The sequence below is a fragment of the Paroedura picta genome, chromosome 7 (assembly GCF_049243985.1).
Source record: "Paroedura picta isolate Pp20150507F chromosome 7, Ppicta_v3.0, whole genome shotgun sequence".
Taxonomy (NCBI): Eukaryota; Metazoa; Chordata; class Lepidosauria; order Squamata; family Gekkonidae; genus Paroedura; species Paroedura picta.
In genome coordinates this window covers 80065261-80089640 of record NC_135375.1, presented here as the reverse complement: position 1 = coordinate 80089640, position 24380 = coordinate 80065261, and the positions used below count along the sequence as shown (strand labels likewise).

Below are 24380 nucleotides of genomic sequence, written 5' to 3'. Positions count from 1 at the left end.
GGGACCCCAAGCCGCTGAGGAGAGGGCGAGAGGTGGCGATTCACTCGACCCTCCGAACTTTTCGCTCCTCTTTTGGAGCGCGGCATTGGCCAGCCTCGGTCGGTCCACTGCCCGGCGGCTTCCCTTCCCACCTCCCTCGCCCGCCCGCCTGCCCTCGGCTCCTTCTCTCTCCAGCGGCGCCCGGACGCCTTGAGCTGATAAGGCCAGGGAGAAGCAGCAGGAGAGCGTGTGTGCAGCCGCTGCGCGAAGAAGGAACCGGCCGGGTGGGGAGGCGGCGTGGGTGGAAGGAGAGAGAGGCGCTGGCTGGCTGCTGGCTGCACACACCCGGGAGCGGCCTCGGAATCGCTCGCTCCGTAATAAAGTTCCCTCGGTCTGTGTTTGGGCGGTGTTTTTTTTTTTTTGACAGCTGGGCGCAGACGGCCTCTGTTGGATCTCCCGGGTTTGCCCAAGCAAAGTTTCCCATTTCTTCTCCCCACCTCCTCTCACCCTTCCCCAGGACCAATAACAAGCAGCTCTGAGGTACGGGGAGGGGGGGGAAGAGGAGGAGGAAAAGGAAGCAGCATCGTGTTGTTTCAGTTTTGGGACGACTTATCTCCCCCCCCCCCTCGACCCAACCTGTGGAAGGATCAGCCTCCAATTTCTTTGCCTCTTGACCCCTGCAAAACCTTCCTTCTCTCTTTCTCCCCCCTCCCCTCTCGCACGCTAAAGTTTGGGTGTGAAAACCTAAGAGAGTTTTAAAAAAAAAATCACCTGGAGGGTTGCTGAGATCTTGGAAAGAGCGAGGGGGGGGGGTGAGAGAAAGACTCGCAGGGGGAGAGAAAAGCAGGAGGGAAGAAGGGCCGGTGCGGGCGCCGCCGTTGCGAGGAGCTCCAGAGCCAGGGGGTGCACTTGACAAGGAGCATGCAGAGATGGTAAGAAGTTCCAACATCCTTTCTTTATTTCCTTTTTTTTTTTTTTAAGGCGGTGGGGGGGGGGCGAAGTGTGCCGTCATGCAAACAGCCCTGCCGGGAAGCGTGTTCCTAAAACCTTCGGAACAAACCAGCAGCGGGGCAAGAACATTCCTGCGCTGCATGGACCCGGGGAAGGGGGGGGGGTGAGGAGGGCAAGGAAGTGTCATGGTTTAAAAGTTTGCCCAAAGTTGTTCTCTCCCCCTCGCCTCCCCTCCCCCTTTGCGAGTGGAGAGACGGACTTGGATGCTGGCTCGGCTCCCTTTTATTTCATTTTCCGCCAAAGAGGGAAGAGCTGTTAAAACAAGGCGGCGGGGGGGGGGGGAGAGAATGAGGTGTGCTTGCTTGCCCCTGAGGGGAGATTTCCTCACACCGTCGAAGTGGAAGGTGTTCCCCCAAGGGGAGGGGGCTGGTCAGCGTTGATAGGGTAGTAACAGGCTAAGAGGTCGGAGGAGGGGGGAGGGATGTGGGCCGAGGGGGGGGGTGCGCGCGTGTGTGTGAATGAATTGAATACCGTCCACAGCACCTCGGGCTGAGAGACCAGAAGCGAGCAAGTTTTTGGCCATGTGCTTTTTGCAGTTTGCACCTCTCCAGGCAGCGATTGCTAGCAAAACTTTTGTGTGTGTTTGTGCGGGGAGGGGGCTAGAGAGGCTGAAGAGCGCAGGCAGGCGACATTTGAAAGAAGAAAGGTTGCCAATCTCCACACTGGCAAGCGATCGCCACGTGATTGGGGGGGGGGGGTTCGTGTGTGTGAATGAAACGGGAAGGCGGGAGGGAGTTAGTCTTTCTCCAGCACTTTGCAAAATCTTTTGATGCCTGAAAACTCTCACTGTTTTTTTGTTTTTGTTTTTTGGGGGGGGGCGACGATATCCAAAGAGCCTTGGGTTATACTCTACTCAGGTCTTTTTGCTGAGGTCTGATGCGGACTCAGTAACAGCCACCTTTGAAGACACAGAGCTACAGCTATAGACGTTACATTTCGCCTTGCAGTTTATATGAGCCAATTGGTTCAGCGAGTGGGGAGATGAGGTTTTGGCCAGCCTTCGTAGAGAGCTATGTGTGAATTCTTCTTGGACCGCTGCCTTGCTTTTTAAAGTGCTCTTTAACCCCTGCATGTTGCTTATCCTAAGGCCACTTGGGGATTGGATGCTCTACATACTGTTTCTGTAATTAGAATGTATTTAGTGAAAATACAGAGGGGATCTTGTGTGTGTATTTTTTTTCTTCTTCTCCCATCTACAAAGTGACATGTCTTGTTCCAGTGATCAAAGCCACTGTTCAAGTGGTGGAGATGTGACTGTCAAATGCAGGCAACAATAAAGAGGGGAGATGGGTGGGTGGGTAAAGGAGGGGAGCATCTTACACTCAAGGACTGTGGTTACAGTAACACTGACAGAAATTAAAGTGGCTTTGAAAGCAGCCTGCAATTTACGATGCTTCTCATTTACCCTAGAGTCAAGCTGTTGTAAAATTGATGCACAAAGCACATCATGCCATAATCTAAGTAGACCCAGGATTAAAGTGTCTTAAAAAAAATTGTGCCTCCTTAACAGTTAACATTGCTTGAAGCTTTAAAGTCACTGCAAAACATTATAGATCTCTTCTTAAACCCGGAACAAGTTTTCCCTGCGAAATGTTAAGAGACAGGAGAAGGGATTATTTTTCTGCATCATCTCCTTATAAAATCTTTTCACGTATCATCCCTATCCTTGCTTATCTTACATGGTCAGTAATTACTCTTGAAAATGATTTTTTTTTTGCCATTTAAAAATGGGGAAGAAAGGCACTTGCATTTTAATAATTAAGCTCATTTAAACAGTAATATTTAATAAGGCTGCCTGATCTGCTGATCTTCTGAAGAATACCAGGCCCCTGCAAGAAAGCATGGGACTTGGCTTGTCCTTAAACTTTTCAGGACACTTTAGCCTGAAACTTAAATAAGATTGCAAAAGAGTGCATTTTTACATGTTCTTTTAGCTTCTGACTGTTTATAGCGGGCTTGTGAAAGTTCTGAGAAGTTACAAAGTTAGAATTCAGACAGTATATTGGTAACTTACAGTGTGAATGGAAACTCGGTATTCATGCGTGGTTTGATGCGCTTGATCCAGTTCTCGAGCTGGTCCAAATACAAAAGCACAGCTCTGTGTTGTTGTTTTTTAAAACAAAAATGCATGCTTTGGAAAATAGCTGCTTTAAAATATTTATGTCAGGGGAAGTATAGCAGGCACATGTGTTTATTTCCACTGGCCTGAATGTTTTCCATTTTTACAAGTAAATGGTGATCAAGGTTTCGTGTAAGTATCTGACAGACCTGGTTATGCAGTTAAATGAAGCAAAGCAGTCACAGGGTGTACAACTCTATATGACAAGATGTGGGTGTTAACAGTTTGAATTTTCAAGTGATTTTTTTTTAAGTTTTGTACTTTTTAATGTAACATTTTGTCTTCATCTTGGTTGCTGTCGGGGATGTTTCAGGGTTGTGCAATTGCTGCAGCCCAAGAATGCCAATTTGCATTCCAGGAGTGTCATTTGATTACTTTTATCTGCACAGTTCCAAGACTGGCCCAGACCTCTCATTTCATCTTGCCGTGCCACCAGTCAGTGCTGTCTTGTCTTTTTGCTTGATTTAGAAGATGGGGGAGGGGGAGAGAGAAGGGGGAAAAAAACTTTGCATGTTCCAGCCACAGTCCCTATGTTAAACTTGTCAACCACAGGGAATGATTCACTTGGGGCCCTGAGTCCCAGTACAGATACAGGGTGACTCAGTTCAGTAAGCTCCTGGACAGGTAGAGTGTGGCACCCCAAGGAAGCAACAGTTAAGGAAGAATTGGTCTGCTTATCTCCACATTTGATCTTGCCCCTCCCCAAATTGATATTTTCTTGTATTCTGCCCCTGTATTTCAGCAGTGTGTGTGTGTGCTATGTAAGTTATTACGAGACAGAAATGAGCAGCGCGACTTGAGTTGGATAATACAGCTGCTCTGAAAAGATGAAACTGGATACCCCCCCCCCCTCAGGGACCAAGAAGGAATATTCTTTTGTTCTTACTGATTAGTTTTAGAAAAAGAAGAACTTTCTTAAAGTATTGGTGATTTGAGAGTGTGTGCTTTTCTTTAAAACATCTTTCAGGATGGTCTGCTTATCACTGTATTAAACATAAAAATTTCTCTTTAAAAAGCAAACGGCTCAACGGTGTATAGTAAGGGCTTCCTTTGGTATTTCACAGCTGAACTTGCTTGTTAGAAATGATTTGCTGATCTATAATGAGCCTTTTACAGTTCTAGTAAGACATGCTAAATATCAATTGCGCATGCCAGATACATTATTTATAGCCTGCTAAATAATTGTAATTCCATTGTATCCAGTACCAGAATACGTGTGAGATTGAACAAGAAAAAGTCTTTATAAATACTCTTGCGTAAAAACTGTTTTGCTGGAAACATCACTAACAGCAGTTCTGAACTTATCTAAATCTTCTTCTCCTCGGTGTTTTAAATATCAAAGTATTCCTAAAATGTGCATTATTTATGTGTTTTCTGTTTGTATTATACAGTGGTCTTGAACATATCTAGTTGCAACCATGTGTCCTTTTTGACTGCAGCTGAACTTATTTTCAAGTTAAGCTTGCTTTAGGATTACTCTTCAATAACTAACTTAAGAAATGTATTTGACTTTCCCATTGACAGCCTAGGGTTTCAAAACAGGATTTTGTGCAAATTGAAAGTGCTTATCTCAGATTTTAAAAAGAAGTACAATAAATAATATTTACCTATAGCAGATGTTCTCATTTATCACCCACATCTCTCTTAGTTTTAGCACAGGAAACATTGCTGACTTAAAAGCAAGAACACATTGCTTGAAAGAGACATTACGCCCTTGCTCTTTCTCACTATCTGTATGTTTATAAAACAAAATCTCTATATGTGAAGATGATTGGTTAAATCTCTTTCTAAAAATGCAGCATCATGATTTTGTTACCTGTGCCAAACTTTTTTCATATATCCATGAATTCTGTATTCATAATAGCTCTGATTTCTGTGGGATAATGGTACGATGCATTATATATGATACTTATGTATACGTAAAATGTTAAACTCGAATGACAGCATTTGTTTTTGATTTTCAAAGCACTATGCTTGGGATTAAAAAGATAGTTTTAAAAAACACATTAAAGCTTTACTAGCAAAACTCTTTTCATTCATTCAGATGCTTCTGAAGCATACATTTTATATGTAGCATGTGCAAACTGTCCAAATCCTTAATCAGCATTCTTGAAATAAACATTACTAGGTAAAGTACTTCTTTGTTAAGAACCTATCTTGTCCACTTGGTTGTATATATGTGGGGCATTGATAAACTAGGAAACTATATGCAAAGATTTGTACTTCATTTACTTATTCCAGTGGGATATCCGTGTTGGTCTGCTGTTAATTACATATGCATGTGTTGTAGCATATGTGTTTGTGAGTCAGAGCCCATTTCATCAAATGTATGAAGCGTTCCACTTAGTTCAACTAGCTTTAATTAATCCAGTGGTTCTCAGACGTTTGAGATGAATCCTATTTGTTGAAGTTATTGACCGTTTACGCGCTGGAGGTTTCATGCTGGGCTGTAGGTTGGAGTTTTAGTCGTGGCAGGTTGCCCCACCTCTTCCTGCACCCACACGGGAGAGCATTTGGCCCAGTGCGCTTCATGCGCCCCCGATTTGTGCTCCGGCACGAGAGCCTAGGCAGTGAAGTGCCCAGTGCATAAACGGTCACTCACATGTAAAGTAACTCACCAATAGAGAATGCAGAAATCTTATATAATTTATTTTTCACCTTTACTAACTGAACACCAGACTGCATTTCTTGGGCATTTTGCATGTTATGTAGAGGCAACCCCAAATTTATCATCATATGTCTTAGTGTCTTAGATTAGTTTGTTTCTCCTTTTCTATCCTGGACTTCACCTGCATTATAACACACTTTTAAGTCCTAACCTCATTCTAAGAATCACTGATTCGGTCCAGTATAAAAAAATTGAGCATGATCTGTAGAGCAAGTTATGTCTGTGCAGAATATCTTTCTAACTTCACTGAAATCAATGGATTTATAATGGAATAACTGCCCAGGATTGCTCTGTCAATCCGACTGAAAGTATTCCCCTAAGGAATGTATGCATGGGAAAGCAGCATTAATGAGAGCTAACTTTTGAAGAAAGTTCTTATATGCTACTTTTCTCTTCCAGGAGGAGTCTCAAAGCAGCTTACAAATGCCTTCCCTTTCCTCTCCCCATAACAGACACCATGTGAAGTGGGTGAGAGAGCCCTGATATCACTGCTCAGTCAGAACAGCTTTATCAGCGCTGTGGTGAGTCCAAGGTTACCCAGTTGGTTGCATGTGGGGGAGTGCAGAATCAAACCCTGCTCACCAAATTAGAAGTCTGCACTCCTAACCACTACACCAAGATGGCGCTCTTTTCTTGGATTGTGCCCATAGTGCTTTCCATTTAGCAAAATACTGAGGGTTTGTCTTCACATTTTATGTTAATCCAGATCATCAATTTACATATTGTTGATGTATATATTCATACATCTTATATCATAGTTCTACACTTATTCTACATCTTAGGCAGATTTCTACTGAAGAACGTGAAGATGCCTGAATTGTTCCTTTATCTCTTGTAGATCAGGCCTCATGGACTAGTAAACCTGTGTCCAGGTGGTATCACTTCAGGCTGCCAGTGAGACTCATATCACTAAATTCTTCTTTATTTAAAAAAAAAATCCTGCACATATAAATGTAAATGTTCTTCTTTTATGCCTTATATTTATCCTAATTGGGGAGCCAAAGTGGCTTGCATTGTTCTCTCGTCTTCCATTTCATCCTCTCAACAACCCTGCGAGGGTGATGAGCCTAAAGGTATATGATTGGACCAAGGTTACTGAGCAAGTTTTCATGGCAAAGAGGGGATATGATCCTATGTCTCGCATATCTTAGTCAAATACTCCAATAGTTACTTCACACTGACTCTGTGTGTTAGAAAGCTGCAAATTTGAAAATGAGCAAGGATACAACATGCAATATCTCCCTACCCCCCTGCAAGGCTCCTTTTAAAAAACAACAATCTTTTGTTTTCCAGGAGATTTCCCGTTGTGTTGCTCTTGTTTTAACTGGGTTATACAAGCATATGAATTGCCTTCCTGCTGAGTAAGACCACTGATCCATTTAGCCTAGTATCTGTTCAGATTGGCAACAGCTCTTCCATGGTTCCAGGCAGAGCTTTATCCTAGGCTTCCACCCAAGTTACCCCTTGTTTTAAGTGCAGAGATTGAGCCTGGTGCCTTCAGTCAAAATATGTGCTCATGTTTTGAGTGGGCTTTTTACTGGATTTGAAAGGGCTATTTTAACATGCCTGAGGTAGGGTTGCCAGCTCTGGGTTGAGTAATACCTGGAGATTTGGGGGGCTTGGGACTTGTGGAGGCCAGGGTTTGGAGAGAGGAGGAGTTTCAATGTGGTATAATGCCATTTTCTCTGGGTGAACTGATCTCTATCACCAGGAGAACAGTTGCAATAGCGATCTCCAGCTACAACCTGAAGGTTGGCAACCATAGCCTGAGGGTTTCTACATGTGAAGTTTGAAAATTAAAATTATTTATGGAAGTTTTTTTCATTCAAAGGCAGTTGAGCACATCCTTTTTATTATGTCGGACCTAACTCTGTGCTTTTGGGAACCAAATGAATACGTAAGAATAGCCCTGCTGGATCAGACCCATGTGCCATGTAGTCTGGCATCCCATCTCACACAGAGGCTGTGGTCTTATCCTGATGTTGCCTCCTGGCACTGGTACTGAGTGGTTCACCACCTCTGAATGTCATTATGGCCAGTGGTCATTGATGAATCTCCTCTCCTCCATGAATCTGTCCAATTCTCTTTTAAAGCTGTGACCATCACTGATTCCTCCAGCAGTGAATTCATTTTATTCACAAATTGTGCAGAGAAGTCTTCTTTTGTCTATCCTGAGTCTACTGCCCATTAATTTCATTAAGGATTCTCTGTCCACCCTTCTAATTGCATAATTTTGTAAGTCCCTGTCATGTTTCACTTTAGTCATCTCTTTTCTAAAATGATAATATGAAAAGTCCCAAACTCTAATGTTTTCTCTTAAGAAAAATGCTCTACCCACTTGGTTGTCCCAGACTGCATTAAAATGATTCTTAAAGGCTCCTTGGGCAAGTTCCTCTGCTCAACCAGAACTTTTGTATGTAGAGACAATTTAGCCCTTTGCTTCTTTGTGCAGGATATCTCTACTTCAGTGCTGAATGCCAGACTACAGGAGTCCTGTGGATGCACTTAGTAGGCAAAAAGCTCTGTCTTTTGCTTAGAAGAATAATCCACTGGTTTGAATGAAATTTACAATATAGATGCACTTGTTGCAAGACAAACATTTTTGCTATAATAGCCTTGTAGCTGTTAATAAGCTTAATTGTGCTGATTTGAAAAGGAGCTTTTCTTCTCTGAAACTCAAGGGGGTGGCTGCTTCTCATCCAATCATTGATTAAACCTAACCCTGCTTAGCTTCAGCAAGGAGTAAGGTTGCTCTTGGACCATGCTCAGGGACCTCTGAAATCAATATTACCTCTGGGAAGAACACAGCTCATGAGGAGAATGTGCGGCTCAGTGGCAAGCAATGTGCTTAGCATGCTGAAGGTCCCAGGACAGCCTCGCTAGTGGACAGATTTCAGGCTGCTGGAAAGGAAAGAATAGTGGAAAGATCTTTCCTTTTTGAGAGCTGGAGACCCATCACTAGTTGGATTAGATACTTCTGAATCTGGTGAAACGATGTTCTTGACTCTGTATAAGTCATATGCTTTAGTACCCATGTTTACAATCAGATCATTAAAGCTAAAATAAAAAGGTTTTGATCCTCCTATATATACTTACCTGTATTCCTACACGATTTTCCCCTTTTTTGCTTGTTCTTGAGTGCTTTTGTTGCATTAATTTAAAAAAATACTTCATTATCAGTTCAAACAAGCAGAGAGTCAGGGGAAGGGAAGACAATTTGGAAATCTCTTCTCACATACCTCTCCTTCCAGGATTCTGTCAGCTCCCAGGAGTTTATGCAGGATGGTTTCTTATTCCCTCCTTTCCCCCTTAACTTACTCTCATCTGCTGTCAACATTCTCTCTCTTCTGGAAGATATTTAGTCCTGCTCAGGCCAGTTTTTGAGGCTTCTTGTTCCTTTGTAATATTTTTCTACATACCTGAGGAATCCCTAAGGAGCCAGAGACCCCAACCTTGTAGGTGGGTGGCCTAATTCGGTTGCTTTCATCATCTGCATGGGGGCCAGCAACTTTACTGTTAGATATTAGTTCTTTTAGCCCTGTTATATGAGGAACCTGTGGTACTGTAATTTGTTTTTGAAAATAAAATGTTACTAATAAAATGTTACTAATACCATCAAAATAAATTACAAAGTTAAATTATGAGAAAAGTGCAAAAAAGTATTGATTTATTTAAATTCACAGTGGTCTGATGGAGTTCTAAAGTCTAGTGAACCTTTGGAGGACTTTGCTGCACAGTCATTCATGCCAATAAAGTTGATGGGGCCCAAGAAGAAGAATGACACAAATTTTTGCCAATTAATTGTTTGTTTGTTCTAAAACGGATGCATGTGCGTTAGTGTTATCAGTTGGAATACTACTGAATGACACTGTTGCAACTGTGGAATAATTGTCAAGCAGGTCTTATTGTCCTAAACTTGTGATTCATGTGTCTTTTTAATAGCTGCTTTTTAACGTTCTGTACAAAGATGTAACAGTGCATAGAAAACATTTTTCCCTTTTTGTGACCTTACATTTGCCAAAGTGCCCCATGCTGGAATTCCTTTTCAGTATCTTTTTTTCTTCCAGAGCCAGACATGTACCCAGACACAAAAGCCTCTGTGTATAGCAAGCTGTTTTAAATATTGTGACTTGCTGATGTGCTGTCCTTTCTCTGCTTGAGCCAAAGATCTCTGCTCAGTGTCTGTAGATTACCAAGCTCCTTCTTCATTGTACTTCTTGTCAGTTATTCCTATTCATTTAACCTTTCATTAGTGTCTGTGCAGCTTCACTGTCTGGAAAAGCAAGGCAAAACCTAAAGGCCTACTGTCACAGTTATTAGATTTCTCGGTTACATCCCAGCAACCATAATGGAGTAAGAGTCAACACTATTGTCATGCGTGCTGCTGTCCTGGGGTGCAGCTCTTCTGTGCATGTCAAGGACATGTGCCACATGTTGATAATGCAGTCCGTAGATAAATGCGCAAGTTGAAGGATAGACCAAGGCTGGCAGTAATGAGTTTTGTGGGAGTTACTGCAAAGACAAACCGTTGGGAAGGAATTCTGCTTAAGGAGCCAAATGAGATAGTCTTGAATTAAGTCTTGCCAGGGTTTGCCTGTGAGGTACTTGTCAATCATGTTACTTTCATTTAAGTTTCTGTTACAGGAACAAAACAAAAACTAAATGCTATCTGCAAGTGTCAAAAGTATTGACTTAAAGAAAAAACCTGGCAAAATTGAATATATTTCTTGTTATCCTGTAAAACATATTTTGTCAAGGATAAAAAGAATGAACTCTGTGTTTAAAAATTGACAGGACTGCTGATATGACTGGTTCTAAACACTGCATTTATTTGCTTCTCTTCCCCCCCCCCCTTAAAGGTTTATTTGACCCTTAGCCATTGGAGGCATCCCAGGTTACTGTTAAGAACCAAAAATCATGCATGTTATCAGCCCCTGTAGTAGAGAGTGCATGTAATGATATATCTATCCTTTTGTGCTAACAAGTGGATAAAACCAAATGCCCATATAGTCTAGGATCTATATTATAACAGAGACAACTATTCTTATGTAAGGTGTGCAAATGGGACAAGAATAAGAACCGTCCTTCCCCCAGCACCAGATAATCAGAAAACTTATTTACATTTTGTGTATTTATATTTCAAGTATTGTTACCCTACCTTTTCTCCTGAAACAGAGACCAAAGGTTCCATTTAGGTAGCATAGTTAATTGGGAGACTTGTCCTCCATGGGTAGAATCTGAAGTCATGCTTCAGATGCACTCTGTTGGAACGTGCCTCTTTCATCCAGTCGAGGCTCTTTGCACTGGGGGAAGGCTGCTTCTGTTAGAGGAAGACTCCGCTGTTAGCAGAACATGAATTTGTCTGATCTCCTTTTAAAGACATGTAAGCCTTTGGCTATCATCACATCCTATGACAGTTAATTATGTGAAGAACTACTCAGCATCCTGAGCCTGCTTAACCTACTATTCAATGGTGCTGGGTTGATTCCTGGATTTTAGTATCTGCACTAGGAGAAAATAATTTTAAAGACTTTCTAAGCCACTTTTCCCACACTGTTTCATAGGTTTATAAATTTGTTGCAGAACTATTTTTTTCAGGCCATGACTCTGGAGAGGAATAGGTATACTTGGACCTCAGTCAAAGTACTTACTCTAATGCAGCCTTTCTCAACTTTTTTACCATTGAGAAAGCCCTGAAACATTCTTTCGGCTTCAAGAAACCCCAGAAGTATTGTAGTCGTGCAGAATACGGTTGGAAACATAGCTGTCTACACACTCACCTAGTGCCTCTCCACTTCCCACCCCCTCCAGGCTCATCATTGTCCATTTTGAGAGGGGCAGCAGGTTGACATTGACCATATATGGTCATATCACCCAATAAATGTTTAACAAATTTTAAAACCAAAAATAACTCATGCCCATTCGGTAAACCCTTCCAGGGCTGTCAAACTCCAGGGTTTTATGAAACCCTGGTTGAGAAAGCTTGTTCTAATGCTACAATGCTCTAATACGTTAATTTCATTAAGTTAGGTTTTCCAGTCCTCCAAGAGGCAGCTTGGTGTAGTGGCTAGGAGCCCCAACTTTTGATCTGGCGAGCTGAGTTTAATTCTCTGCTCTCTCACATACAACCAGCTGGGTGACCTTGAACTCGCCACAGCACTGATAAAGCTGTTATGACAGAGCAGTAACATCAGGGTTCTCTCAGGGTGACTGTTGTTGGGAGAGGAAAGGGAAAGTGGATTATAAGCAGATTTGAGCCCCCTTCTGTTAGAGAAAAGTGGCATATAAGAACCAACTCTTATTGTTATCACCCCACTAGAGATTTACAGCAGTTTACAAAGAGACAGAAAGACAACCTCCTCTCCCAAATAGACCTCCCCTCCCAAATACAATACAACTTTATCTCCTGAGATGGTTCTGAATCCCTTGGGCCAGATCGCTCGGAGTCACAGGCTGTGAGCCAAGGGTGGAGTCTTTTGACCCAGGCAGAATTCTTGGAATGGAGGAGGAAAAGTCCAGAACCCCACTGAGCTAGTACAAAGTTGTTCTTAAACATCTTCCTACTGTCTGTGTATACATGCAGTTTCAATACTGGGACACTCCGCATTATGTAATATATATATAAATTTGCTGCTGTACCTGGAAGGTTAGATGGAACATTGGAATTACCTGGGAGAAGAGGTTATGTTCATTGCATACCAGATACTGGTGAAACAATTCTGCAGAATCTTAAAATAGCATAGGGAAAATACAATTTTATGGTTTAAAATAGTGTTTGCTAGCAAGATACATCCATAAATAGATATGGAGGCATAAAGTCTGAAATGTTAAGGAATGTTTGGTCTCGTGCCTTTTTACTAGAGCCTCTTGTGGCGCAGAGTGTTAAGGCAGCAGACATGCAGTCTGAAAATTCTGCCCATGAGGCTGGGAGTTCAATCCCAGCAGCCAGCTCAAGGTTGACTCAGCCTTCCATCCTTCCGAGGTCGGTAAAATGAGTACCCAGCTTGCTGGGGGGTAAATGGTAATGACTGGGGAAGGCACTGGCAAACCACCCCGTATTGAGTCTGCCATGAAAACGCTAGAGGGCGTCACCCCAAAGGTCAGACATGACCCAGTGCTTGCACAGGGGATACCTTTACCTTTTTACTATTTTGAGTTTCTGAACTGAGGCATTGTTGTGGTGTTTTCTTTCATTCCATTTTAATTTTTTAAAAAAGGAAAAGGAAACAATTTTTCTGTGCTTTAAAATGTAAAAAAAAGGCACAAGCAAAACACAATTGATATAGTCAAGAACTTTGGGTAATTATATACAAAGCAGTCATCTTTTTGTTGCATCATCTTAAGCTGTCTTTCAGTTATTCATGTGTAAAAAGAAAAGCCAGGTTTACAGCAGAAATTATTAATTGGTAATTGCTTCAAAATTGCATTAGCTAATCACATTATAAAAGCATAAAATAGTAAAATTGAAAAGAAAAGAATAAAGACATGAGTGAGAACAAGTATAACAATATAAACGTTGTATGAAACATTTCATTATCACTACTAGGTTAATGCAAGCATCTCTAATTAACAAATAAAAAATAGAAGCACTACTTAAGTTCCAAACCGTTTTGTTTAATGTGAAAATTCTGATGAATAGATTGTTTAGCTTGGAAAACTGCTGAGTTTTGTTTATCTTTAAAAAATATTCAACTTTATTTGGCCTTAAAAAAAAGATATTGAATTATATGATTTAAAGAAGCAAATAAAACAACTGAGGGTTTCATTTCACTCTGGTAAGGGAAATGTCTGGTGCTCTGAAACTTACAATTGTTAAGAAGCCTGCACTTAACGCTGTCTTAACTAATTGCTTTTAAAGTTCTTTTTGATAGACTGTTGCAGACTTCACCTTGTTTTATTTGGAAGACATGCCAGTTCTATTAAGCAAAATTTCTATTATTTCTCTTTATACAAAAGCACTACATTACACTATATTAGTCTTATAAAATCTATCAATATTTGCCAATATTTACATGGAGCTGATTAAAAAGTAATAAAACATCTAATTAGTTCCTTGATGCCTTTTGCTGCTGTGTTGTTCTGATGATTATCTTTGAACATTAAGAAGTTAATGAAGTGCTTGTAGTTTCAAAACAGTATGAAAGTGTTCACAACCAGTAGTGTTTTGGAAGGCATATGAAGTACAGGTTTTCTCAGCCTGTGAAGCAAAACATGGGCTTGGTGAGAGTCATCTCTGAAATGCTGTAATCATTACTGTCCTCTCCCATGGTTACTGATGTAAAAACCCAAACACTAGTCTCCTTCATAGTAATGATGTCTCCAGAGAAAGTATTAATGTACTTCATCAGACATCATCTGGATGGAGAATTACAATGGTTGAGTGGACATGTTGGTTGGCCACTTATACCTGCAAAAGGGAAATTTAGTCTTTTTAATATTGTTATGCAGTGGGGTTAGAATGACTTAGTTTTGATCCTTGTTAATCTTAGCTTACAGGAATTCCCTCGCACTCCCAAAAAAGAAAAACTGGCTCATTATGATGATACATGTGTGCATAACAAGAAGAACTAGTAACCTGAAAATTTGGTGGGCATTTGATACACATTTATATGATCACAGCTGACCAATTGGTTTATGTTATGGAGTTGACTTAATAGAAGCATAAGGTTGATTCATACCTAACTGTTATGGAATCATGGAATTAGACAGGCTATACAGGTCACCTAGTACAACCCACAATACAGAATCAGCCTAAAGCATCCATGATAAGTATCTGTCCAGCCATTGAGAGAGCTTACCAACTGCATAGGCAGCCTACTCTACCACTGAACTACTTTGAATCTCCCCCCCCCCATATCTATCTGGTACCAGTCTAAACATAGTTTAAGCCCATTACAGCTTTTCCTATCCCCTGCTGCCAACAGGAACCGCTCCTGCTCTCCTTCTAGTGACAATCTTTCAAATACTTAAAGAAAGCAATCATGTCTCCTCTCAACCTCCTTTTCTCTAGGCTGAAGAGAGTCCCTCAGCCTTTTTCTATAGGGATCAACCTTGTCACTTTTCTCTGCACCCTCTCAGTTTTGTCAACATTTTTAAAAATGAAATCTCCATGCAGTACTCCAGGAGCAGTATAGAGTATGTGGTACGTTCATCGGTTCGTTATTCAGCTATTGAAATTTAGCAGTTGCATGCATGAAATGAACGTGTGGAAATGCTACAAGTGACATCTTAACTTTCCTTCTTTTTCTTGGAGGAGGAAGTGTTTCAGAAAAGCCCAGGAACGAACATTTTTGTGCCTACAGGAAGAACTCATTTGGAAACAAACCTTATGGTCCTCCAGATCAGGAGGCTGCTTGGCTTGGAACATTGCAGCATTTTGTGATTGACCCTCAGGCAGCCATTTTGTGTTATCACCCAGAACTCATTCTTAACATTCTGAAGAGTATTCACAGATTTGGGAACCCCTGAGTTGCAGTTGGCAGGATCTGGGAGACCCAAATCGCAATCCCCATAATGCTGTGAAGATTGTTCAGCTGTCTTGGGTCAGTTGCATGTTACAAGTTTAACATAACTAATGGAGTTGATGTGATGATAAAATGAAGAGGGGAGAGTCATGTTCTCTACTCTGAGCTAATTGAAGGAGGGTCAGGACAAAAAATGTTATGGTCACTCCTCCCAAATAGCTGACTGATTTTCATTTTAATTATTTCATAGTTGAATATATGCAGCCCTGGCTATTTGAATCATATAGAATCTTAGACTAGGAAGGTACCTCCAGCATCATCTAGTCCCACCCTCTGCAGAATGCAGGAAATTCATGACTACCTGCCCACCCACAGTGACCCCAATTCTGTGCCCAGATGATGCTCCCCCCCCCCCCAAATCCAGAAGGAGATTCTACCACCTCCTGAGGAAGCCTGTTCCACTGAGGAACTACTCTTAACTGTCAGGAATTTCTTCCGAATATTAAGCTGAAATTAATTTCATCTGATTGGTTCTGGTCCAACCCTCTGGGGCAACAGAAAATAACTCTGCTCCATCCTGTTTGTGATAGCCCTTCAAGTACTTGAAGATGGCTTGAAGATGGCTATCATATCACCTCTTAGTTGTCTTCTCTCCAGGCTAAACATAGCAAGCTCCCTCAACCTTTCCTCATATGTATTCGTCTGTAGACCCCTCATCATTTTCATTGCCATCCTCTGGACTCACTCTAGTTTGTCTACATCCCTCTTTAATCATCGTGCCTAAAACTGAACACAAAGCAGAGCAAATTGGTACCATCATCTTGTTTGACCTGGACACTATACTCCTTTCGATACAGCCCCAAATCCCATTTGCCTTTTTAGCCACCCAGTCACATTGCTGATTCTTGTTCAGTGTATGGTCTACTAAGACTCCTAGATCCTTTTCACACATACTACTGCATGCATAAATGGATTGCCTATAGATTTCTTTTGCTTCAAAACATTTACAGCTGCCGAGATAACCTGCTCCATACAGTTTGAAGGGGAAATCTATGCCATTTGCAAGGGATGCAACTAGACATAATTTATACTTGTATTGGAATTGTTGTATATTTGGGGTGTAAAATATAATGTTATTCATGATTTATCTAGCTAAATAATAGTTTAATCCTAAACACACTTTTCTAAATATGCTGAGGTCAATGCTTATGTTTGCAATGGAAGAAAAAGACTAGCATTTGTTTTGTTTGGTTTTTATTTTGTAAGCTGCCTGGGGTAAGTTCGAGGAGAGGCACATGAAATTTTTCTAAATAAATAACTTTGGAGACTAAGCCTTAGTGACACTCCAACAACAGTAAGACAGTAGTCAAATTAAATTAGAATAAATATGTTTAAAATTTTTGTATGATCTGTCTTTTACAAAATGCTTACTTTCTTTTTAAGTGGCCATATCTACCAGTGTTACAGTATGACTCAAAAAGCATCAGAAAAGAGAAAAGTGAAAACTGTCCAAAGCATATACAAGAATTCTGTTGGGTCCCTAGCTATAATATATTTTCTCTCGTTTGGTTAGGAGTGTTTATGTCAGAAATGTTTGTTAAAAAAGTCTGGTATTAAACTGACCAACTCTGTTACTGAAATACAGTGTGTGAAAGTAGGTATAGAACTATCAGGGAAACTATTATGCTGGTTTATTTCCTATCCTCAAGATAATTTGGGGGGAATTTGATCTCAACTGTAGTGCATACCGAGCCTTCTCTTCTTTGAGAGAGAACCAGGATGGGCAACTTGCTTCCATATTCCTCTTGTGCTTTGATGCTGTGGCTTGCACTGCACAGGGTTCTTGGCACTGTTGAATATTTAATATGTCATTTCATTCTGATACAAGTAAACCCCTTTAGACATCTTTGCAATAAAGGCTATTATTGTAAATGCAAACACTGTAAAGAGGAGTAATAGCTGAGAAAGCAGTATCTAACAAATAAATCTTTGCCATTTGTGTCATTCTGGGAAATTAAGTTGGTGGTTCCTATATTAGAGATGCTGTCGAGTTATAGTGGACTGTCCTTGAAAAAAACTTCAGCAGACAATCTCTGGTGTCTAAAAAAAAGTATCAAAGATAATGATCTCTGAATAGTTTGCAGTGCAATCCCAAGTCGTGTTACACTCCTCTAAACACATTGACTTTAACTGTCTTTAGAAGTATAGCTTTTTAGGATTGCAGTGCTAGTCCATTGAAGCTTAGAATAGGGGTTCCCAAAGTGGGCCGTTCACCCCCCCTCGGGGGTGGTGAGGATCCAGGGGGTGGTGAAGAATTTTGGGGCAGTATGGGGGTTGCATTCTGATTCTTCCTGTCATGGCTTTGTTTTCCTAGCAAGAGATGTTACAAGGTAGCTTGCCTTTGCCTGCCTCAAGGTAGTAGTGACCCTGGACTCTTTGATGGTTTCCCATCTGAGGGCCAACCCTGCTTAACTTCCTGAAGAAAATGACAATGTAAGAAGTTGGAGTGGGCAGGGATCATATTCCTGCTGACCTTCTCCTCCTCAGACTCTGTCCTTCCCAGGCTCTAGCCCAGATCTCCAGGAATTCTTAATCCAGGGTTGGCAACTCTTTCCCAAAAGTCTCCATCTTTGGGAGGTGGGGAAAGCCTTCTCCTGTTTGCTCCTGACCATGGGATTTTCCATTGCTAGCTTCTTCCTTTTTTTCCCCGTCTGTCTTTCTGCCCAAGGTCTTTTACAAATGACTTTTAAAAAGAACTTTTATATTTAAAATATGGCCACTGCACATCAAACAAAAAAGAAGTGTAGGCAGTATAGTGCGTTTTAAATTTGCAGTAGACTGAACACCAGGAAAGAGGTCTGTGTTGGTATTTGTGTGTTTGTGTGGGGGTACACTTGGGATGTGGCCTTGGAGCCAAGGGATTAGCAGCCTGAAAACTTTTGGGAACTACTGGTTTAGAAGTATCTAACTGCCTAGAATTATACATTTGGAGTCACAGATGATGTCCTCTAAGACAGTGGTCCCCAACCTTTTTATCATCGGGGACCGGTCAATGCTTTACAATTTCACTGAAGCCCGGGGGGGGATAGTCTTTTGCTGAGGGACATCTCTGCCACCTGAGCCCCTGCTCCACTTGTTTCCTGCCAGTGCCCCTGACTTCCCACTGCCCGCTGGGGGGCACTGTCAGCAGCAGCTATGCAGTGCCACGCCGAGGGGGAGCCCCATCCACGGCGGCCATCAGAGAGCACCAAAGGTGAGCCAGTGGCAGAGTGGCAGGGCAGCCCCCAAGGCAGCAGCTGGGGAGGAGGACGAGGAAGAGCCATGGCCCAGTACCGACTGATCCACGGACCGGTCCCAGTCCCCGGAACGGGGGTTGGGGACCACTGCTCTAAGAGACCTGGAACCGTTTTAATAACATTGGTATAGCTCCTGGATAGAGCCTCACTTAAAATATTTGGCTAATTTGGGATTGTAGTGTTGTGACTATTTGCATTTCTTGCCAATTGAGCAAAATATATTTGGGTTTTATATTAAAGGAGTGTGCAGATCTGACAACATCTGTCTCACAACTACACCAGCAGGTCTATTTATTGTTTAGTGCTGTACTGATATTGAGATGAGTCATAGTATTGAGGTGGTTTCTCACATCACAGGCACCTAAATAAAATACCTGCATATTTTGTTGGTTGTGAAGGATGCACAGGTGTATAAATTGCTGCTTTCTTTATTACATGCTAAAGGGAAAAAAACTGGCCACATTATCATTGCAAAGGAGTAACCATGTTGTACCAAAATAAAACATAAGTCTATCTTACAGACTAACAGTTATTTCAGTATAAGCTTTCATAATTTGCAGCTCACCTCTTCAGATACCTTGCAAATCATATTATGATTAGGAAAATCATATTATGAGTTTTTATGAGAAATGTAATGTTTTGTGACTGTGTGAACTGACTCCATAGTTTTCAGTGATGTCTATTGAATTTCTCATCCGTGTTCAACTCAGAATCCCTGTATCAGTTTTGCTTTGCCCATTTGCAAATCTAATCAATAAATCATTATTTTTATATTTTTGAAAATTTCTCAACAAAATGTTTCTGTTAAAATTAACCTATATCTTTGAATATAAATTTGTAAGAACTCTGTTAAATAAATGAACAAAATAAAAATAAAGAACATGGGCAAAATGCAAAATCTCAGCATGATAACAAAAACAGCCAAAAAAAGGACACACTCATTGCATCCATGTTAATGCAAAGATTGATCATACAAATATTTGTCCAGGTTCCTTCATTTCTCTACTTGGCCAATGACATTTAAAAGCTTTATAGTTATTCAGCTGTTTAATTTGAGAACTAATATAATTTGGTGTTAAGAAGGTATTCCCAAATTCATAAAAAAATTCTCTTTGATTGAAAGTTCTTGGTCATAAATAATGCAATCTTAAAAGAGAAAATTACATCCTTTCACCTGAGGAAAAGAAACTACTCAAAGTTATTTTTCTCCCTCTGTAATCTGTCATGTAGCTTGTATTTACTGCTGTAGGGAAATACTTTTCTTTCTTGAATCTTTAAAGAGATATTTAAACATAATATGCTCATACCTTTAAAATCATTTGGTGGGATTAAAAAAAACTTAAAAACTTAGTGCATTTTTATAATACAGTATACCTTGTCTTTGAAAGTTCCATTTAAAGTCTTCTGTCATATACTGCCAAAAAATGTTGTTCAGATCTCTGTGTGTGTTGAAACATGCATGCCTGTCCCAGTGTCATAAGTAATTATATATCCTGTGCGCTTGCTTCTAGTAATTGGAAAGTTCGACCTACCGCAGGATACATTTTAGCATTTGATTGTATCTTGAGGACATGTTGCAGAAATCAAGTTTTCCACCATGCAGCAACTTGAAATTGTAAACAGATATTATTTTAAGTGCATCATCCTGTGAGTGTTTCTCAACAACTTTGAATGTGTGTGTGTTTTCTATGAAACTCCAGGGAAGCTTTAAAAACATGTGCGTGTTTGTATTTAGCAGCAATTAAACCTACAATTTTGCCCCAACTACTGTCTTTAAAATGAGGTGTTTGATCCTGTATATTTGAAATCTATCCTACTTGTTATCATATAATCTCTTGCCAGCTTTTGTGTTGGGCAACAAATAGACTTGTGGTGTCTAGCTAAGATTGATAAGCTTAACATTGAGGGGGGCTCCTAAAGCTGTCCTGATTGGTCTTCCCAAGGCTTTCTGTGCTATACAAGATGGAGTAGAAGTAGATGCACAACTACCAGCTTTTAGGAACTTAACTGATAGGATAAGCAGCTTATTATTTAAAAACATGTCACTGAGACATTGTTACAAAGTTTTGTATAACTTTTTGCCACTGTGAATGATAGGAGCACATCGCTAAGACAATATTGGCATTCTTAGTTGTTTATCTGGTCAGAACCATAGAAATGCATTTCTAAATCATAAGACAGAGATAGATCCATGGCTGGATAGATCTAGCCATGGCATTCATCTATCCAATTGTAATTTATTACAGTTATATTTTTTGAGTTCAAAAAAAGTTTCAGTGCAATCCTAAGAATGCTTTCCTGGAATTAAGCCCTACTGCAGTCTTTTTTAACCTTTCAACCATGGAGGAATCCCCACAAAAATATTTTTAGACTTTGTAGAACCCCGGAAGTGGTAAACCCTTTCGAGAAGTGAGCGCAGAAGTAAGATGCAGGAGACAGCCAATCAATCAATAATCAATAATCAATCAATCGCTCAGGAGGCTCAAAGCGGCTTACAATTGCCTTCCCTTTCCTCTCCCCACAACAGACACCCTGTGAGGTGGGTGAGGCTGAGAGAGCCCTAATATCACTGCTAGGTCAGAACAGCTTTATCAGTGCCGTGGCAAGCCCAAGGTCGGCCAGCTGGCTGCATTTGGGGGAGTGCAGAATCTAACCTGGCATGCCAGATTAGAAGTCCGCACTCCTAACGACTACACTAAACTGGATCCATTGTGGAGAAAGAGACTAGACCTGTAGAGCAACAGGGGAAGTGGGCTCCAGTGACGTTCAGTGATGTCAACAGTCATCCAAACTTCTAGGAAAGGCCATGTAACCCCTGGGGACCTCTTGTATAACTGTACAGCCACGAGAAGAATTCTGAGCAGACCAGTTGAAGGTTAATCTATTCAGAAACATATTTAGGTCTGCTTAATGGGACTTACTTCTGGGAACAGAATGGCATTGTTATAGTGACATCCTAAATCAGCCCTTCTTAAATTTTTTATCATTGAGAAACTTCTGAAACAGGCTTTGAGAAACCCAGGACTGGCGTGATCATGTAGAATATGGTTGGGAAGCAATAGCTGTTTACACGCCCATCCAGGGCCCCTCCCCTTTCCACTCCCTTCAGGCCCATCATTGGCCATTTTGGGAAGACGTGGTTGGTTCAACATGCCCATATATGGTTCTATCACCTGATCTCTCTCTCTCTCTCACACACACACACACACTCCCAGCTTCCAGGGCTGTCAAGAAACCCCAGTGTTTCACAAAACCCTGGCTGGGGAAGCCTGTCCTAAATAGAACTTCACCCTTCTTAGGCCATTTAAGTCAATAGATCTTTAGTGCACCATTCTTCGAAGTATATTAAGAATTGTACTTAAATCTATACAATACGACTTACTCCCAGGAACACATTCTTATGCTTGCAACCTTAGTATGTGTCTTGTAAGATGTGGAGTTCAATCAATTTGTAAAACAAAGTGTTTTTAGTGTATTAACATTAAAAGTGCAAGTAAGACAAGGAGTTTGTGGTTGATGTTTTGTTCCATGACACCTTAGTTGTCTTACTCATTCAGCTATATGATAAGGAGAAACTTCACGGGGTAGCTATAGAGCTCTGACAGTTTTGGAATATAGATTTGATTTGCCTACATGACACAGTTTGTAAATTTGTTTTTGATTACTAATTAAAATGTGAAATGTTAAGAAAATCCTACTTTCTAATTGCAAAACCAAAAGCTATTCCACTTCTTTATAAATAATTGTTGGACTTAATTTTCTATTTGTGCTGATCTTTCTTAGATACCTGACATTGAGTTCTGAAAACAGCAACTTTTGTAAAAGTAGCACACTGACATCTTCAAAATTAATGTGGTTTAAATCTTGTTTTAGTGCTAGAAAGCTTAACAACAGAATGTATTTGGCAAGTGGTTCTGATGTTTTATCAAGTTCTTTTTAAAAATGTTCAGCCTGGTTTTGTCCACAATAGGTATATTTTCAGAGGGCTTGGCAAAGAGGGAGAACAGGTCAGTATGACCAAGGAAAGCATAGCTGTCTCCCACATTGTGCTTCTTGTGTAATTCATTTTAAAAGCCATTATGCATAGTCATATGGTGCTCCTGATTGTCAGATATTCAGAAAGCTAGTTGGTTTTAGTGTTGGCTTTTTTCAAGGACTTATATGTGACTTTTGAAAAGCTTTTAAAAAGAGAAGGGAAAAGAGGAGTAAGAATAGTTTCCAGTCTTGTGGACTATATCTTTTTGCAGATATTACGTTCTTCTGACTTATCAAAATATGTGCTTGAAACTGTACAAGATTTTTTTAAAGCATTAAAATGGCAAAACAATCAATAAATAAACCTTTAATGGCATGTATTATAAACAGTAGATCAGAATAAAATAACAAAACTAATGAACAGTACAGTGGTATGTGTGTGTTACTGTCAAGTTGATTCCACCTTATAGTAACTGCTATATATGTGGACATTCTGCACAGTATGCAAATGAGGGCTTGAAAGCTAACCAATCTTGATCTAACTAGACCTCAATAATGGACCAATCTGGGGGCCCTGTTAAGGGCCAATCAGACTTCTTAGTTAAGGGCCATCGGAGCTCTCAGTGGGTGTGAAATGTATATAAGTTGCTTTTGTGCTTGTTTTCTCCGTTCGGTGTTGATTGAATAAACTGTTGTTTTCAAATAACTTAGAGCCCATGTCTTGCTGAATTGTTCTAAAGAATCTAGAAAGGTCTAGTCTCTTAAACCTTTCCATTGTTTTCAGAGATGTTTCAAGTTACGTACCTTTGAAAAAAATCTGTTCATCTTCTGTCTTTCCATATGCTTTCTTGGAGATGAAAGGTGTGCATACACACCCTGAAGGACAAGATGAATAATCAGCAACCTCCCATTGCTGTGGATTTCCAGAGCAAAGGCCTCAGGGTGTGTGATGTGCGCAAGTAGCACCTGCTAGCCATTAGTAAGAAGCATAAATTTCAAAAAAAAATTTAAATACTCCCTGTTTGTTTTTTCTATGTGCTTGAATTTTAAAGTTCAAGTGGGTTCGCTCTTTGGCAGGACTTCATGGTGATTTTCCTGATTTTTTTTGATGAAACCTGGGCCAGTTGGCATAGGATAGAGATATGCATAGGAACAAGGATGAAATGGGCTTACTCTTCCCCCTATATGATACAGTTTTGCTGCTTTATCGGGTCTATCTGGCAAATGACACCTTTTTTGGTTCCAAAGCCTCTTTCTGCCAAGTGAAAGGGGCACTTCAACTTGAACTAGATTTCTGTCCACTTTCCTTTTGCACTGTGGCTTCCCTGTGTCGTTCTTGAGGGTCTACTGCTGTGGGAGCAGAGAGGTCTGCAACTGGAATGGGGAGGCGGGAAAGTTCTTTTTCCCAAGGGTTTTCAAGGCAAGAGATGTTCAGTGGTTATTTGCCATTGGCTGTCTCTACATCATGACCCTGGTATTCCTTGAAGGTCTCCCATCCAAATACTAGCCAGGGCTGACACTGCTTCATGTCTGAAATCTGACAAGGTAGGGCTAGGTATCCTGGAATCAGACATGATTTTCAGTTTTATGATTGTCACATGTTGGTAAGGATAGTTTGGCCTTTTATTATCCTAGGTCAATTTCATACACTCATTTGGTCAGCAAGAGTCTTCATTTGATAGAATGGTGAGCCTTCCCCCTTACAAGTGATGAATAAGGTTACTTGTAATGTGGGTTCTGTTTTATAATTGTGCAGATCAGCCACATGCATATAGTTTCCACATCATATATTGTGTTGTTTGTATGTTGGAAGAGAGGGGAACATCCCCTCCCATAAAACAAAATTCATCCACATAGTGAATATATAA

At 40.7% G+C, this 24380-nt stretch overlaps 1 protein-coding gene and 1 long non-coding RNA gene across 3 annotated transcripts in view; one reads left to right on the top strand and one right to left on the bottom strand.

Annotated features, from left to right (window-relative positions):
- The window catches only part of LOC143841177 (uncharacterized), a 63899-nt gene extending 52273 nt beyond the window's left edge, over window positions 1-11626 (bottom strand). The window contains exon 1 of the long non-coding RNA XR_013232609.1: window positions 10936-11626. This is a non-coding gene — a long non-coding RNA (uncharacterized LOC143841177). The remainder of the gene's footprint in view (window positions 1-10935) is intronic.
- The window catches only part of BNC2 (basonuclin zinc finger protein 2), a 450738-nt gene continuing 426789 nt past the window's right edge, over window positions 432-24380 (top strand). For both annotated transcript variants that reach the window (XM_077345139.1, XM_077345135.1), the window contains exon 1: window positions 432-911. In XM_077345139.1, coding sequence (XP_077201254.1) covers window positions 909-911 — 3 coding nt within the window. In that variant the 5' untranslated portion in view covers window positions 432-908. The remainder of the gene's footprint in view (window positions 912-24380) is intronic.